General features: G+C 37.9%; 1 protein-coding gene across 1 annotated transcript in view; it reads left to right on the forward strand.

The window, feature by feature from the left end:
* Positions 1-1908: 1908 nt before the first annotated feature.
* The window catches only part of ARMC3 (armadillo repeat containing 3), a 72461-nt gene continuing 56760 nt past the window's right edge, over positions 1909-17609 (forward strand). Inside the window, 1 exon segment of the mRNA XM_053654718.1 lies at positions 1909-1956. Within this exon segment, the coding sequence (XP_053510693.1) occupies positions 1909-1956 (48 nt within the window).

Here is a 17609-nt window from a genome sequence, read left to right on the forward strand (position 1 = left end):
TGGGTTGTGATGCTGTATGTGTGGGGGGGGAGGGGGTCAGAGAGGGAACAATGGTGCTTGCTCCACTCTCTCTTGGATTTCAGTCCCCTCTGCCGCTTCCCATAAGCAAATTGGGCTCTTCTGGTGCTGGTTCCTGGGTGGGTGGGCTTGTGTATGTTCTAGGACCCTGTGGGTCTCTCTAACCAACTCTCCTGTGAGGCTGGTAGTCTCTCCTGGTACCTTTTAAATCGGTGCTTTTAGGCTTTATTTTGTGGCGCTGGGGCCCTGGGTTGTACGGTCTGTCTCACTGCCCATTTTTGCCTGGTTCATCTGCGTGCGAATGTGTGACCACAGTCAGCTAACTGCCTTGCATGCCTCACTGGGTCTGCTTGTTTCCTCCCCACACCCAGGGTCTGCTAGACTCACGCCTCCTGTGCGCTGGGGCTGCCAGCCACCACCTTTTCCTGCCATGACCCCCCTCTACCTGCTATCAACTCCACTCCTCTTACCAGTCTGGTTGAATGGTTGTTGGACTTCCGTACACTTCAATTTTCTGTCTGTTTTATTGTGTTTTTGTTTTTAAATCTTTGTTGTTTCTAATTTTGGCTGTGTGAGGAGGCACAGTATTTCCACCTACGCCTCCATCTTGGCTGGAAGTCTGGTGTGCTTTTTAAGCACCTGATTGCTGAGAGGTTTCAACCACAATGTTTTAAAACTATTTATGGTGAAAATTATAAATAATGGGAGATGTGGATACATTTTGACTTCTTAATACATTGGATAAGTAAGCTTTCCCAGGCCATCAAAGATCTCAAAAGTTATGTAACCTGAAGTTTGGGACCTGAAGTAGATGTCTTTCAGAAGTCCCCGTGGGTTTCTGTGAACATGTGGCTTTTTAACATATGTCATAAGTTCTAGTCAGTGTCTCTAATGCCAAGAGCTGCTTCTCTCCCTTGACAAGTGATCTGAACTGACCCTGGCACTGTGGACTCTCTCCAGGGATTTTCTTTTTCTTGGGATTTGTCTTGAGACTGTAGTAATATCCTTGAAACTGGAAAGTAATATCAGACATTGCCTAATGACAAACATAATCTCACATGTTCTCTCTGGAGAAAATCTGAAAGATTTTTAGGGTTATTCTGACAGCCACCAATGTCTTGGAATGTTTTCTATACCCAAGTGGAGTTATTCCTCTGTAGTATACCAACTATGTTTACTATTTCTTTGAGTTTTTTTCCACATAGGCATGGACACATGAGGGCAGGTAGGAAAGGGTGTTGCAAGGAGTAATTGTGATTTCCTAAGAGTGCATTTCTCTGTACTCTTAATTACTTTTCATTAAGCAATAGATTATGTTAGAGAAAAGTTTGTTATCTGGGAAAATGACATGAATGTTTATCTGGGGTTGGTAGATCTTGGGTATAATTCACAAAATCCTTACTCCCAGGAAAAGCAGAGTTAGTTAGTTTTATGAATGCTGAATATCTACTATGCACCAGACACTCTTCTAGGTGCTTGGGATGGCTCGATGCAAGAAAGCAGACAAAAATTCCCGCTTTTTGTGGCAAAACATTCTTGCAGCTCTCAAGATAACTTGGACTTCATCTCCCAAGCCCTACATAAGTTGAGCAATCAGCATGGTAAGTGAAAAGGTCAAAGTCATGTCACTAACATATTCTCTTCCTTTCCAAACTGGAAGCCAGGACTAATACCCAAAAGTCTTATCAATCAGTTACTTTAAAATTATGGCTTGGATAGGGAGGTAGGTAACATATTTATACATGTGCAGTAATTTCTGCACGCATCACATAGTATTTTTAGATAAAATTTAAAGGAAATAAACTTCCTAAGGACATAAGTAACTGAGGAGTTTGTATATATATAAATATGTAAATGACACTTTAACCATTTATTGCATCTTTTTGCAGAATGGGTAAAAAGATGAAGAAGAAAGCAGAACCTCCTCCTAAGGATGTGGTAAGTTTCTGATTTGAATACTAGTAGCACATTAACAACCAGCTTTAAAAATAAATTGTTCAAACAGTTTGGCATGTACCAGTGTACACATGAGTACACAGTGGCAGAAGTCCAAAGTCTGACTAATGATAAGATGAGTCAGAGAAATATAACATAATATAAACAAACATTTACAACATTGTCATTACATAATTAGCACAATTAGAGAACGATTATTAGCTTTTCCAGTATGTGGATGGCATGTTTATAAGCCAAGTTAATGAATAAATAGTTTTGGTTTGTTCTTTTAAATACTTTACATTTGTCAGTCTATCATTAATGTTAATTACCCAAGTGCATTTTCTGAGTTAACTGGAAGTTATGCTGTGGTTGTTAGACATATACACAAGGTTGTTGGAAGGTAACCCTTTGGACATCAGATGTGTTCTCCAGTTCTGTGGATAAAGAAGTCTGGGCCCATCATCATTTTCTATTCCAAATGCTGAAGTAATACATTTCTTATAACAAAGCCCTATTGCTTTCTCTTAAAAGCATGTTTTTATCTTCTCTCTTTACATTTTTTTGAATTACTGAAATGTTGTGTTTAAAATAAAAATTGACCTTGGGGAATTTTCAGTTTAGAAAGTTGTTTTGAAAGACATGTGGTGTGATTTTCTTCAAATCAAACATGAATGGAAAAATATAAGTACCATGTAGTCAACTCACTGGACTTGACAGTTTGAAGGAAACTGAGCTGAGTGTAGGAACCTCCCTCCAGCACTGGGGCGTCATGGTTACAGATTCGAGCCCCGCCTCTCAAAAACTGTGTGTGTGTTTAATGAAGTTGCCGAATTTGGACAAATTATTTCAGTTTTTCTTCATGTCTTCAATGAGAATTGTAACGTCCAACTCATATTGGTTTTTATATGAGTTATTGTAAAAATGAAATAAAACACAATAAAGTTCTTGGTGCCTGGCACATAGTTAACACTCAGTAACTAAGATTTAAACCATGGAATCCTTTAGACTCTTCTACACACACACACACACACACACACACACACACACACAATGTAACTACTTACATATGCACTTCAATGCACTTGGAAGCCCCTGTCTGCTCAGGTCTAAGAAAGCTTTGCAGAGAAGGTCACTGTGGTATCCCGACATATTTTATCAGCCTGGCTGCTCTCCTTTTGACATAATTTTAAAACATTATAAATTCTCATATTTTTTAGTGCATTCTGGTTTTGCATTACCTGTCTTTGCTGCAAAAGGGCAATATTGCCATATTATTACTAGAAAGTGGACTCATGAACACAATACTTGATGACAAACACTTTCTGATTCAAGTTAGAATTAAGAGACTATTAATGAGTGGATATATTTGTCTAACATACTTTTTGTAATTTTATCATGTCTCCCTGCTATTGTCCTCTGTATCCTGATCCTTGGGGAGACACATGGAGACTTGAGAGACCATCCCAGTCCTAGTGTCAACAAAGTCTAGCTCCGCCTCCTCAGTTCACAGCAGCCCAAGGCAGCTTGGCAATTACCAATGGCCCCGGCCTACTACTTTTCCCAAGGGTCTCTCCGCCTTTCCCCTATTCAGACTTTTTGCTAAAAAGTTGACAGAGTACTATTAAAATATCTAATCACTCTTCTATCTTGTAAATTCTAGTACTTTAAAACAGTATATTACAATTTAAGGTATCTGAAGTTGGAATGTGTTACAAGGTATACATCTTCAAAGTCTAGGCAGGGTTTGATGTACAAATTATAAATGAAAACCTGATTTAAAAAAGGGATACATAACTGCTTGAGAAAATAAGTTTTTTGTATCAACTAATGGCAGTTTTACATTTATATATTTCCTGAAAGCATTGCTTCCAAAGATTTCTATTTTGCTCCCATTTATGAACTTTTTATGGAAGCATAATGCACATACAGAAACGTGCACAAAAAGTTACAGCTCACTTAGTTTTTGCACAATGAACACACCCAGGTAACCAGCACCCAGATCAAAAAACAAGACATACATGACAACAAGACAAACAAGACAAAACAAGACAAACAAGACAAAACAAAACAAACAAGACATGAGCAGTCCCCCAGAAACCCCTCTGGACCCCCAAGGACTCCAATATCATCATGTGGTGGGACCAGTATTTGAAACATGTAAATGGAAGCATAAGGTGTATTCCCTTTTGCCTGATTTCTGTTCAACAGTGCATTTTTGAGGTTTAGCCATACTGTTGTGTATAATTATGATTTTTTATTGCTGTATAACATTTCCATGTATGAAAATACCTCCGTTTACTTGTTCATTCTAGCACTGACAAGCATTTTGAGTGGTTTCCCATTTGGGATATTATAAATTGTGCAGCCACGAACATTCTAGTGGATGTCAGAGATTTTTATTTTCATTAGTCTTTCCTCTGTTGGTTAAAATGGGTAATAAAAGAGACAGAGAGAAGGATGTTTGGTATACAGTTAAAACAAAAAGCTCTCTTTGTTTTTCTTAATATTCTTCTTGTCAGAACACACAAGAATACATGCATATATGGTTTTCTGATCTCCATTCCTTCTCACAAAAAGGAACACTAGCTAAGAAGATGGCTATAGGAAGATATGGCTTAAACAACCAATACAACTATATTCTGCCTGCCCCAAGTATTCCCATGTCTGACTGAAAGTCCGTTCATGATGCTGTAACACAAGGCAAACTTCCTGCGGAATGATTGCATTAAAAATTACTAGCAGAAATGACCTTAGAAGGCAATGTTTAGTATAAGGCAAGATATTCAGCAACTAAGAGTAAGGCTCTGGAGTTAACTGCCAGAGTCTGAATTCTCACTCCATCCATCACCCACCATCCATGATCTGAGGCAAATTTCTTAACCTCTGTGTACCCACTGAGGATGTAAGGCTATGCACTTCACAGAATATCCACTTGATAACCACTCATAGGAGTGAGGGAAGGTTAGATCAGTACAGGAAGCTTAGAACAGTACCTGGCACCAGTTAGGAACTTAGTGCTGTTATCATTAATGACATAGTTAAGGACTCTGTCCCTCCTTTTGCAGAACTACAGAAGGAAGCAGGTGATCACTGAAATACCTGGAGTCCTAGTTTGTAACCATCATGGTTCATGGTCAGATCTCTGAGTTTAAGAGCATGGCACATTTATTCTTAGTATTTCAGAGGCAATTGAGCTTCAGTGGGTAAATCACAGTATCTAACCTCACAAGGGACTACGACCTGGCTCTGGAATATCAATGATTAAGTATCAACTGAACATTTGTGTTAATGGGTCAGCAACTTCTCTCCCTAGTAAGGTGCTTATGGGGATCTCAGCCTGGTGAGTATTGAATCAGAGCAACACACAATAGCAGAACCTGCTCCCTCACCTGGGCAACCAAACCCAGTTCTTTGGAAGACTGGGATGTCTCCTGGGGCTCATTTTTTCAGAACCTTCTTTATCAGCCTCACAACTCAACCTTTAACTCTTTGTCAGAGACTCCTGAAACTGCCACAGACTTTTTTCTAGAAAGAAAGCATCTTGGGGACTTGTTTTCCAATCTTTCTCCCTCATCACAGATAAACCACCATGGATAAGAAATATAGTAAATCCCTGGCTGGTGTGGCTCAGTGGATTGAGCACTGGCCTGTGAACCAGAGGGTCGCTGCTTTGATTCCCAGTCGGGGCACATGCCTGGGTTGCCGGCCAGGTCCACTTGCAGGGCGTGTGAGGCACCCACGTTGGTGTTTTTCTCCCTCTCTTTCTCCTACCCTTCCCCTCTGTCTACAAATAAATAAAATCTTTTATTTTATTTTATAAAACAAAGAAAGAAATATATTATAAATTAATAAGTAATACACATATACAAACTTGCATAAATAGTTATCAGCTTGCTCATCTTGCTCTAAATTATTGTTACCATTAATCATGTTGTAAAGCAAACTAGAGGCCAAACAAACTAGCTGTTTTCATTTTAACTTTCACACTTTTTAGCATATTTTAACTGCTATGTAGTCTCTACTAAAAGTTCTTACTAGAGTGGTGCAGTCTACTTCCTTCTGTATCTGTTCCTCTTTTCCTGTGTAATTGGTTCCTCATGGTCTGAGACCAGTGATGTGGTCCATACCTTCCAATAAAAATCAAAAAGCCTTTTACTTGGACTTACCAGAACCATAAAAGTCATTTAGCTGTCATGATTTATGTACTTGTCACTCCATTCAATTTTGTGACTTTGTGTTCTTTAGACTTGTGCTAATCCAGTAACTAGCCACATGTGATTATTTAAATTTAAATTTATAATAATTAAACTTATGTTAATTAACATTAACAATTGAAAAATAAAAAATCAGTTTCTTAGTCACATTAGTCACACTTCAAGTGCTCAAGTGTCACCTGTGGCTGTGACTGCCACTGGAGAATGCAGAATCAGCGTTTCCATCACCAGAGTCCTGTCGGACAGCACTGTTCTAGACAGTCTTGTTTTCTCCACAGACATATAAAGTGTCCCTATAAGCGTATGGCTTCTCTAATTGACTGAGCTTGAAATTCACAGCTAAACCAAAATGGTTGCCCTTTCTCTTTTTCTCTTTGTAAATAATTTTGGTTCATCATTTATTTTGCTCAGTGTGAAATTGTAATTTCACAACCAGCTTGTTGGTGACTGATTTTTTCTCACAGGAAAGCAGATGGGATGTGTAATTACGATGCAGTATTATTTATTTAGTTGCATTAGAGCTATCATTTTATTCTCAGTGCCTTTTAAAATAAAGAATTGCTATAATGCTGTGTGCTCCGCAGGAGGAACAAATGCCATGCCAAGCTTCCCCTCTCTGCCAAACGTCAGTGCTCCTCCTCCTCCGACAGCCCTTCAGTGCAAAGACTCACGGTCTCAGTCTGCGCTTCAAGCTCCTCAGACACCAGATCACCTTTTCCTTAATGAGGATGGCAAAATACTGAAGTGTTTTCTAAACCCTTGAAGAATGAAAAGTACATACTATGGTTGTTGTTTAAGTGTACTTTCTTGCACCCTACTGCTTTGAGAATTGTAGTCATTCAGCGGAGATCATGACATATCCATGTTTTAACATAGCATATTCTTCCCATCCTTATAAAATCAGCTTTAAAAATACTGAAATGTCAGAGGGCTCTGAAGTGAGAGTTCTAAAATGGAAGGGAAATCTGTTGTGAATGGGAGTTGGTGGAGAAGGTAATCTGCCAGATCGCTATGGAAACTATCTTAGCAGTAAAGCCGATCCAAGGCTATGGTTCTCAGGGGTTCTGCACAGGGGTCAGGGGTCTTATGAGGGTAGGATGGGAACTATGGACCCTCTCCCCACAAAAATGCACACAAAAAGTTTTGCATCCAATTTCAGTGGGAGAATGTATCCCTAGAGCAGCCCACCGATGGTTCTGTGAATCTCTGAGAAATTTCTCTCCTTACATCAACAGACAACACACAGCTAAGGTACTTTAGTCCAGAATCATTAAAAAGAAGTTTCTGGAGGTACTTTACAGATGTTTATTGAGTTTCCATTTCCCAGATTTAGTCTAGGTAATGGAGATAGAGAAAAACATAGTTCGTTGCCTGAAGAAATTTATTTATTTGTTGGACCATTATTGTTCTACATCCTGGGCATACACATGAGAACAAAACGAAGTTCAGGCCTCAAGGCAGCAGCCATTCTAGTTGGGGAAACAATCCATTAACAAATAATAGAATAATTCAGGTAGCGATAAGATCCATACAGAAAAAGTAGGATGCAGGATGGAGAGTAATGAGACCTACATCACTATCAATAGGATCTACTTTAGGGCGAGCCTTCCCAGGGAGGTCACATTTGAGAAAGACTTAAATGAAATGAAGGAAGCTGCCATGCAGATATGCAGCCGTATCTGGCGGAGAGTGTCCCAGTGGAGAGTAATAACTAAAGCTTGACTTCATGTGTTTGAGGAAGGCCAAGGAGGTTGGTGTGCCTGGTGATTAGTAAGCAAGGAATTGGGAGATGGGTCACCAAGATGATGGGGTGGTAGCGTCATATAGGACCTTTTAGGCTATGTTATGGAGGTTGGGGTTTTTTCTCCTAATGTGCAAAATGGAGTATCCACTGGAAGGTTACAAGTAGAAGAGTAGCAATAACTAAGTTATATTTAAAATTAAAAAAATTGATTCTATTTATAAGTCAAATCATATGGTACTTGTTTTTTCTCTGACTGGCTTATTTCATTTAGCATAATATTCTCAAGTCTATCCATGCTGTCTCAAAGGGTAAAATTTTCTTCTTGTTTATGGCCAAGTAGTATTCGATTGTATAAATGTCACATAGTTGTTTTATCCACTCATCTATTGATGGGTACTTGGGCTGCATCTGTATCTTGGCTGTTGTGAATAATGTTGCAATGAACATAGACGTATATATATTCTCTAGAATTAGTGTTTTGGATTTCTTTGAGTAAATTTCAAAAAGTGGAATCACTGGGTCAAAAGGCAGTTCCATTTTTAATTTTTTGAGGTAATTGAAACTGCTTTCCATTGTGATTACACTGAACTGCATTCCCACCAACGGTGCACAAGGGCTCCTTTTTCTCTGCATCTTCACCAACATTGTTTATTGATTTATTGATGATAGCCACTCTGACAGGTATGTGGTGATATCTCATTGTGGTTTTAATTTGCATTTCTCTGATGATTAGTAACATGAGCATCTTTTCATATGTCAATCGGCCCTCTGAATGTCATCTTTGGAAAAGGGTCTCTTCAGGTTTTTTGCCCATTTTTAAATTAGATTGCTTATATTTTGGTGGTAAGTTTTATAAGTTCTTTTTTAAAAAATGAACAAACTAAATAACAAGCAAAATTGAGACAGAGTCATAGATAGAGAGCAGGCTGACAGCCCTGAGGGTGGAGGTTGAGGCAGTGGAGGGGTTGAGGGAAAAAAGAAAAACAGAAAGAACTTGTGATCATGGACAACAGTGCGGTGATTGTGGAGTAGGAGGGTGCATGAGGAAATAAACGGTAATGGGAAAAAAATAAAATAAAATTACATTACAAGAACAACAACAAAAAGATCATTCTAGCTACAATGAGAAAGAAGAGTGAAAACTGGAAGACCAATTGGGAGGCTATTACAGACAGAAAGCTGGGACCAGGGCTAACTGTGGAGAGGCTGTGAAGTGGCCAGAGTGAGCACACTGGCTGAAGGTAGATTTGACAGAATTTGGGGATGGATTATATGTGGGGTGTGGGAAAGAGAGGAGGTAACATGTTTCAAGGTTCTCAGACTGAACAACTGAGTAAATTATGCTAAAACATACTGAAGTGAACATGTAAAACTAAGAGACAGTGCAGTGTGTTAAGTGCTATTATATACAAATACCGAGGAATGCAGCTGTGGGAAAGAAAAGAAAGCTCAAAGACTTTTAATACCTAAACTATCATGAATAACAAGTAATAGAGAACATATCCAGAAAGATGGAGATTTGGCTATTAAATAAGTCATAAGCGTCTATAATTTTAAGCATTATTTTATTAATTTAATTCTCCAGAAATAAAGCTATCAAGAAGCAGTAGGTGGCATGGGGATCACTGATGATGACCTTAGTGACAACTATGTTGGTGACTTGATGAGGGTGAAAGTCAGATAGACGTTCACTAGGGATTCGAGTGGGAAAATGAAGAAAAGTAAATAGTTCACAAGATTTTTTGCTCTGAAAGTGATGATTGGGTAAAATGCAAATAAAGCAAATTCTAGTGTTCATTTATGGCTTGGGTTTTATAAAATAGATTTGATGAAAAGATAGATAGACAAGGAGAGTTAGGGGTTGGCAGGAGTGTTATTAAAATAGTAGGTGATAGAACCTGAGTAGCATAAGAAGTGAAGAAGTGAGAAAGCTGATGAAGTGAAAGTAGAGGGAGTAAATGGATGGGGATCTCAGTGAAACTGAAGGATAGATGTGGTGGAAGTAGCTGAATGATGAAGTTGTATCTTTCATCATGTGGTGGTTGGCTACCAGGAAACCCTTAAAGTCTGAACATTGTGTGTGCTAAGAAGGCAGAGTGGGCAAAGAAAAATTGGTGGGATATCAAGCATAGTAGCAGAAGACAGAGTGAGTGATAGGTGGATGCCATTGATTCAGAATCAAGTAGAAGAGACAGAAGAGAACTTTAAAAAGTAATGAGAACTTTTCACTTCTGAATAGGATATAACAGAGGTGGGTAGCAGTAGAGCATTTCTTTCACTATGACAACTATGGAAAGCAGATGGATTTTAAAATATCACAGAAGAGCCATAGAAAGGCAAATTAAAAAGACTTATAGTCTTTTTACCAACACTTACCAAGTGTTGGTAAGGATGTGGAACTCTTATTCATAGTGGGTGAGAATATGAATTGATAAAACCACTTTAGAAAACTATTCAACAGTAACTGTGAAAGGTAAATGTATGTTTACCTTATGACTCATCAATTTTATCTCCACATATGCCCAAGAGAAATGAAGACATATATCCACAAAAAGACATGAATAAGAGATATTCACTGCAACTATATACAATGGAATTGTATATACATTGCAGATATACAGTGGAATACCATATAACCATAAAAAGTATGACTTAGTAAAACAAAAATGTGGATGAATCTCAAAGACATTGTACTGACCTGTAGAAGGCAGATATGAAAGAATGAGTGTTGTATGATTCAACTTATATGGAGTTCAAGAACAGGAAAAACTAAATGATGATTTAAAACATCATAATAATGTTTATCTTTCTGGGAGGGTTTTGGGGAAGGAGTGTGGGGAAATATTCAGGGGTGACAGAAATGTTCTGTATCCTGGTCAGATTGGTATTGTATTCTGAAAGATCCAGGTGAGGAAATATCAGCCATTATTTTTAAAAAAAGAATAAATTTTGCTTTTCAACCCAATATTAAAGATTTTTTAAATGTATTTTATTGATTATGCTATTACAGTTGTCCCATTTTTCCCCCCTTTATTCCCCTCTGCTCTGTACCCCCTCCCACCAGCATTCCCCCACATTAGTTCATGTTCATGGGTTGTACATATAAGTTCTTTGGCTTCTCCATTTCCTATACTATTCTTAACCTTCCCCAGTGTATTCTTAGCTTCATATTCCCTGTACCTTTTCCCCCTTCTCCCCCTCCACACCGATTGATAACCCTCCATGTGATCTCTTTCTGTGGAACGGTTCCTATTGTATTGTTTGTTTAGTTCATTTTTGTTTAGTTCATTTTTTTTAGGTTTGGTTGTTGATAGTTGTGAGTTTATTGTCATTTTACTGTTTGCATTTTTGATAACCTTCTTATTCTTAGGTAAGTCCCTTTAACATTTCATATAATAAGGGCTTTGTGATGATGAACTCCTTTATTTTGACCTTATCTGGGAAGCACTTTATCTGCTCTTCCATTCTAAATGATAGCTTTGCTTGATAGAGTAACAGAGGTTGTAGAACCTTGCTTTTCATGACTTTGAATACTTCTTTCCAGCCCCTTTTTGCCTGCAGGTTTCTTTTGAGAAATCAACTGACAGTCTTATGGGAACTCCTTTGTAGGTAACTGTCTCCTTTTCTCTTGCTGCTTTTAAAATTCTCTTCTTATCTTTCATTTCATGTAATGTGATTATAATGTACCTTGGTGTGCTTCCTTGGGTCCAACTTTTTTGGGACTCTCTGAGCTTTTTGGACTTCCTAGAAGTCTATTTTCTTTGCCAGATTGGGAGAGTTCTCCTTCATTATGTTTTCAATTTCTAGCTCTTCTTCTTCTCTTTCTGGCATGCCTATGATTTGGATGTTGGGACATTTAAAGTTGTCCCAGAGGTTCCTAAGCCTCTCCTCGTTTTTTTTGGAATTCTTGTTTCTTCATACTATTCTGGTTGAATGTTTATTTCTTTCTACTGGTCCAAACCCTTGATTTGAGTCCTGGTTTCCTTCCCTTCACTGTTGGTTCCCTGTACATTTTCCTTTATCCCAGTTTTCATAGCTTTCACTTTTTCCTCTATTTTGTGTCCATACTCAACCATTTCCATGAACATTATGATTACCAGTGTTTTTTGAACTGTGTATCTGATAGGTTGCTATCTCTCCATCACTTAGTTGTACTTTATCTGGAGTTTTGAGCTGTTCTTTCATTTGGGATATATATATAATCTCGGCATGCCTGTTACATAAGGGGCAGAGTCTTAAGTATTTGCCAGGGTGGGTCAACCCACTGGCTGTGTTGTGGTGCTATAGGTGAGAGAGATGTCTGAGAGGAAACAGTGCTGCTTGCTCCACTGTCAGCTGGCTTTCAGTCATTTCCTCCACTACTCACAAGCAAATTGGGCTTTTCTGGTGCTGATTTGCTGATTCCCAGGTTAGTGGGTTAGTATAGGTTCTAGGACCCTGTGGGTCTCTCTGAGGAACTCTCCTGTGAGGCTGGGAGTTTTTCCTGCTGCCTCAATCCCCGCAGGTTCTTCCAATCAGAGGTTTTGAGGCTTTATTTACCCATGCTGGAGCCCTGGTTTGCATGGTCTGTTTCACTTCCCAGATGTTCTTTTTGGTTTATTCACATGCAAATGTGGGACCAACTGCTCCACCCAGCTGCTGCTTTGCCTGGTCCTCCAGCTATTGCTCTGCTTGGGTCCTCTCCACCCCAGCTGCCAGTCTCTGTCCCTCCTACTAATGTGGATTGAATGTTTCTTATTTAAGTTCTTGGTTGTTGGACTTCCATACAGTTCAATTTTCTGGCACTTCTGGTTGTTTTTGTTTTTAAATTTGTTGTCCTTCTTTAGGTTATGTGTGGAGGCAGAGTGTATCTACCTATGCCTCCATCTTGGCCGGAATTGTGAATGGTCCCAATCTGACAATCTTAATAAAGTTTATTTATCCTCTTGATGTTTATTTTGATTATTGATACCTTTGATTTTACTCATATTATTTTACAATAAATTTTTGGGGTTTTTTTGCTATATTTTATGCTGTCTTTTTTGTACTTCCTTTCTTCCCTAGTTGAGCAACTTTTTTATTAACCTTTTTTTTTTGGGTTATTTGGAACTTCTACTACTCATCCGTAGCCTTTAAATACACATATCTAAGTTAATATTTTTCTATTAGCATAAAAATGAATGATAACCAGGCAACAGTCCTAGTCTCTTTGCCAAAAGTTACCTTAACCTGAGTTTTGTTGAATAAACCTAGAACCTAGCCTTTTTTTTTTTTTAGAATGTGTCATTATTACTGCAGGAATAATTTCTTAAGAATTACATTATGATTCACAGTGTCATTATCATTCAGTTTAACTACAATATATATTTCACTCCATCACTCTACCTTTATTGTTCTTGTATTTTGTTCCCCCAATTCTGGCTGGAGTATTTGCTAAGTAATTTGAGCATATAGTTGATATACCTGTTGAGTCTGTGAATATAATCTCTAGTGTCATAATTCTATTCCCTCTGAAAATTGTTGATTATTCTCAATAGAAAGTTGGGTGAAGGGAGGGTTTAGGTCATTTGCTGAGACCTCATTTTTCCTTATTATACAATTTTATTTCTGCTTTCTAGTATATATTTTATATTTAGTCAAGCTCCTATCTTATCACCATAAATACAACATTTATTTCTATTTTAAACCTTTCTAGTATTGTTTTCCCTTTTAAATATCCTTTTTCAACTCAACCTATTCCATTTTATCCATTTTTCAAATGATATCTAAAATTCTACCACCTCCATGGACCTTTCTTCATTTACCCCAATTCATATTAATTCCCCTTCCTCACCAAAACATTTAGTCTCTGCCATATGTTTTTGTACTTCCTAGAATTATAGAAGTTTATATCTGGAAGAGATCTAAGAAACATAACCCAACTCCCTAACTCTTCAGATTAAAAAATAGGTGGTCAGTAAGCCACATTTGTAACCCAGATGACCCCAAGTCTTCTGGCAATCTGGGGCTACCCTTTAACACCTAGATAAAATACTTCTCACACCTCAATCCCCAAATACTTCCAGAAGTTCTCCCTTAAAAGTTCTCGTGTTCTGCTCATCAGTTGCAGCCAGCATCCTAGTTATCACTCTGGGCTCTGCTGGAAGCCGTACTTTTCCTCTCTGGGCACGTCACTGGAAACCTATGAGTGCTTCCAGTCTGGTGTGTAGGGCAGACTTTGACTGAAGATTTGTATCTCCAAAAACAGTCTAAGAGGCTTAATAATGAACAACATGACTTACATAATTCCTATAGATTCTAGTATAAAGTTAGACATACACAAACGACAGCTTCAATTTGGATGTTAGGTAATGCTGCCCTAAAATCCAACAGCTACTTCCCCTCCAGGAGGAATTTTTACCCCAGCTGTGTCCTTTCAGGTCATTGCTTACTGCTGTCTTCTCTGTCCCCTTCACTCTTCCAGCCTCACACAATTACGCTTCCTTCTGCAGAGTGATCTGTCTCTCCATCCTCTACCTATAACCGAGCACCCGTTTTTGTTGTATCCCAGAGCACAGTAAGCTGCCCATTGGGAAGGGCCAACACACAGAACCAGCTAAAGCTTTGAAATACATTTTTTTCCTTTAACTTAAGCAAAACACCCTCCTCCACCAGTCTCTGAAAATGGAAGAAAAATAGTGTAATAATTTATTTTCTCCTTGATAAAGAGAGTCCACAAGTATCATGAGTTTGTTACTGTTCATCTCAGCTGCACATGAGTTCTCAAGGTCTCACAGCACAATGAAGATCTTCTTAGAGTCTTATTTCATTCTTTTTCTTTTTAAATCTTTACTGATTTAAAAAAAATTTCACCCAAGGGTATACTTATTTATTTTAAAGAGAGGGGAGGGGGAGAGAGAAACATCAATCAGTTACCTTCTGTACACACCCCGACTGTGGGTTACACCTGAAACCTAGGTATGTATCCAGACTGGGAATCGAACCTACAACATTTTGGTGTATGGGACTCCAACCAACTGAGCTACCAGGCCTTATACTTCTTATATCGGGCCTTATACTTCTCTTCATACTATATTACCATTTCATCTGTTCCAGATTTTATTCAATTTTACATTTTTATATGTTGTTTTCTATTGCTTTTGAATTGTTTTACATACATAATTGCTGCTTTCCCAGAAGAATGTAGTGGTCAGAAAGCAGGTACTGAATATTGAGACTGTCAGAGCATCCAATAAGATTCTTGTGCATTTATTAAGAATTATAATAACATATGTAATTCAGTGAGTATCTATTATGTGCCAGACAATGTGCTCAGTGCTTTACATGTATAATATGTACTTCTTTCCTTAATCCTTTGAGAAAGGCATTATTATACCCATTACAGAAAAGGAGACTGAAACTGTGGTGGTTTAAGTAACTCGTCTGATTCCACCTGGATAAACTGAGAGACCAAGTCTGTCAGGTCCCAAAATGCTTTGCTCTTTCCACAGTCCCAGGTATTCCAGAGCTGTTGTGTTGATAGCTGTCTCTGTATTAGACATTAAAAAAAAAAAGCTTTACAATGCACTTAGGCAGTGACCACATCTTTTTGGAAGATTCTGTTATTTTTGAAGTCTTAATACACCATTCATTTTTTATGTGCTTTTAAAGCTCAAAGGTGATCCTGATACTTTTCTCTCTGCATCTCAGTTTTCTCCATTGACAAATGAAAGCAAAACCGTAGCAACTATGGTGTTAATGCTTAATTCTACAGAAGAGGTAATTTTGGCCAAAGCATGTGAAACCATTTATAAATTTTCTTTAAAAGATTCAAATTTCTAAGTTTATCTTTCTATTTCATAAGTTGCTTAAAATATTTACTATGTAAGAGACACTTCTCTCCCCAGTCTTTAACTTCCTTCCTGAAAGAAGTGAGATGAATTCTTTCAGACAACCAGATATCATTTAATGCACTACCTGAAGGTAATGTTTCTCCCTAAGTGACTAACTTAATTTGAAGGAGTAATTTTGTCTCTGGGTACAAGAGTCACTTTGAAGATTTTATTGTAGTTTAAAAAATTGTAACTGATACAGGAGCTGGAAGAGCTCCCATCATCAAAACCAAAACAATTAGAGCAACAAAATATAGTAGTGTTGGATTCTAACCCAATGTAGAAAATTATATCCATGAGTCAATACTTCAATAAATAAATAAGTAAATAAATGGGAGAGGAAAGACAGATTTCCCGCACAGAAGAATTCCCAGTAACTTATGTGGATACTCTGCCCACCAGAAGGCAAAATAGAACTGTTTCAGGTGTGGGCTGTGCACAGTGACTTCTTTCCAAAGAGTACAACATGGAAACAGGGAAAAATGAACAAGTCTGTAGTGGAGAAACCTGACAGAACCACTTCAGCCAGGTGGTCCAAACCAATCAACAGTGCTAAGTCTTGTTCATAATCTTGTAACAAAGTCAAGGCCTTGACAAAATATAAGGAAAATGGCACGTCTGTGTTATTCCCTCCCCACCAAACTTGCAGCCCCCATCTAATTATGATTTAAAAAAATCAAATTCCCATTCAGGGATATTTGATAAATACCTAGCCAGTGCCCCTCCACACTGGCACAGCCACCAAAATAAGGCAAGTCTGGGAGACTCCCGCAGCCGAGCGGAGCTGAGGGCACATGGTAACGAGACGTCTTGGTGACCCTGCACTGGGCCCTGGGGCAGGAAGAGAACATTAGGCTCAAACCAGGGATTTTGGGTGAAACATTGATTTTAATTAATAGTGACATGTCAACAGTGGCTCATTAACCATAACAAATTACCCACTGAGGTAAAATATTAATAAGGGGAAACTTGTGTGATATATGTGGGAATTCCTTATACTATCTTTGTACGAAGACTGTTGTAAAAAGTAAAGTTTGTTAAAAATATGGTGAATGTTACAAATTAGATTCTATTGAGAGATTTATTCATAGGAGATTTACAAACATAAAAGATGGTTATATTTTGGTTTGTTCCAAATGGTGATAAAATTAGATTTTTATTATACCACATAACATTTTAATTGGGTCTATTTGAAGAGTTTAGTGTAACTTGGTATTTTTAACCAGACTTTTTAAACTATGGAGCAATTTAATTTAAAAAAGATGATAATATGACATTGATTGGGCACTTGTATGAGAGAACAACAAAATATTTGGTTAGCAAATACTCATGTCTCTGTGTCATTGTTGTCATTGTTGGGAATCTGGACAAAAACCAGAGTGGTTCTGGAAGGTTCATAAGTAGATTATGGAGAATTCTGAGTCAATTTCAGGGAGACATTGGATTATGCATCTGTAGTAGCACAAGTCTCCTTCAGGTTTACAGAGTCATCATAAGTCATCTGGCTGTCTTATGTACTTAATTATATGTCACTTTTATATGACATATGATAAATAAGTAGACATGTATTTTATGTTTAATCAGTACAGAAGCTTATAAGTCTGGTGTTTTATCCTAGCAGTATTTTCTGAAATAATTTTTTAAGATAAATGATGGGACTTTGCCTTCTGGACAAGATGGAGTAAAGGGTTAGATTTACCACCAACCCGCCCGCAACTGAAACAACAAATAAATAGACAAAATATATGAAGTAGCAGTTGGTAAAACACTACTAGACAATAAAGGACAGTGACCATTGAGAGTCAGGAAACAAAGGAAATAAGCCCTTGACTTTCCAAGCTTCTT

Source organism: Artibeus jamaicensis, unplaced genomic scaffold (assembly GCF_021234435.1).
Source record: "Artibeus jamaicensis isolate MK-2021 breed Jamaican fruit bat unplaced genomic scaffold, CSHL_Jam_final contig_867, whole genome shotgun sequence".
Taxonomy (NCBI): Eukaryota; Metazoa; Chordata; class Mammalia; order Chiroptera; family Phyllostomidae; genus Artibeus; species Artibeus jamaicensis.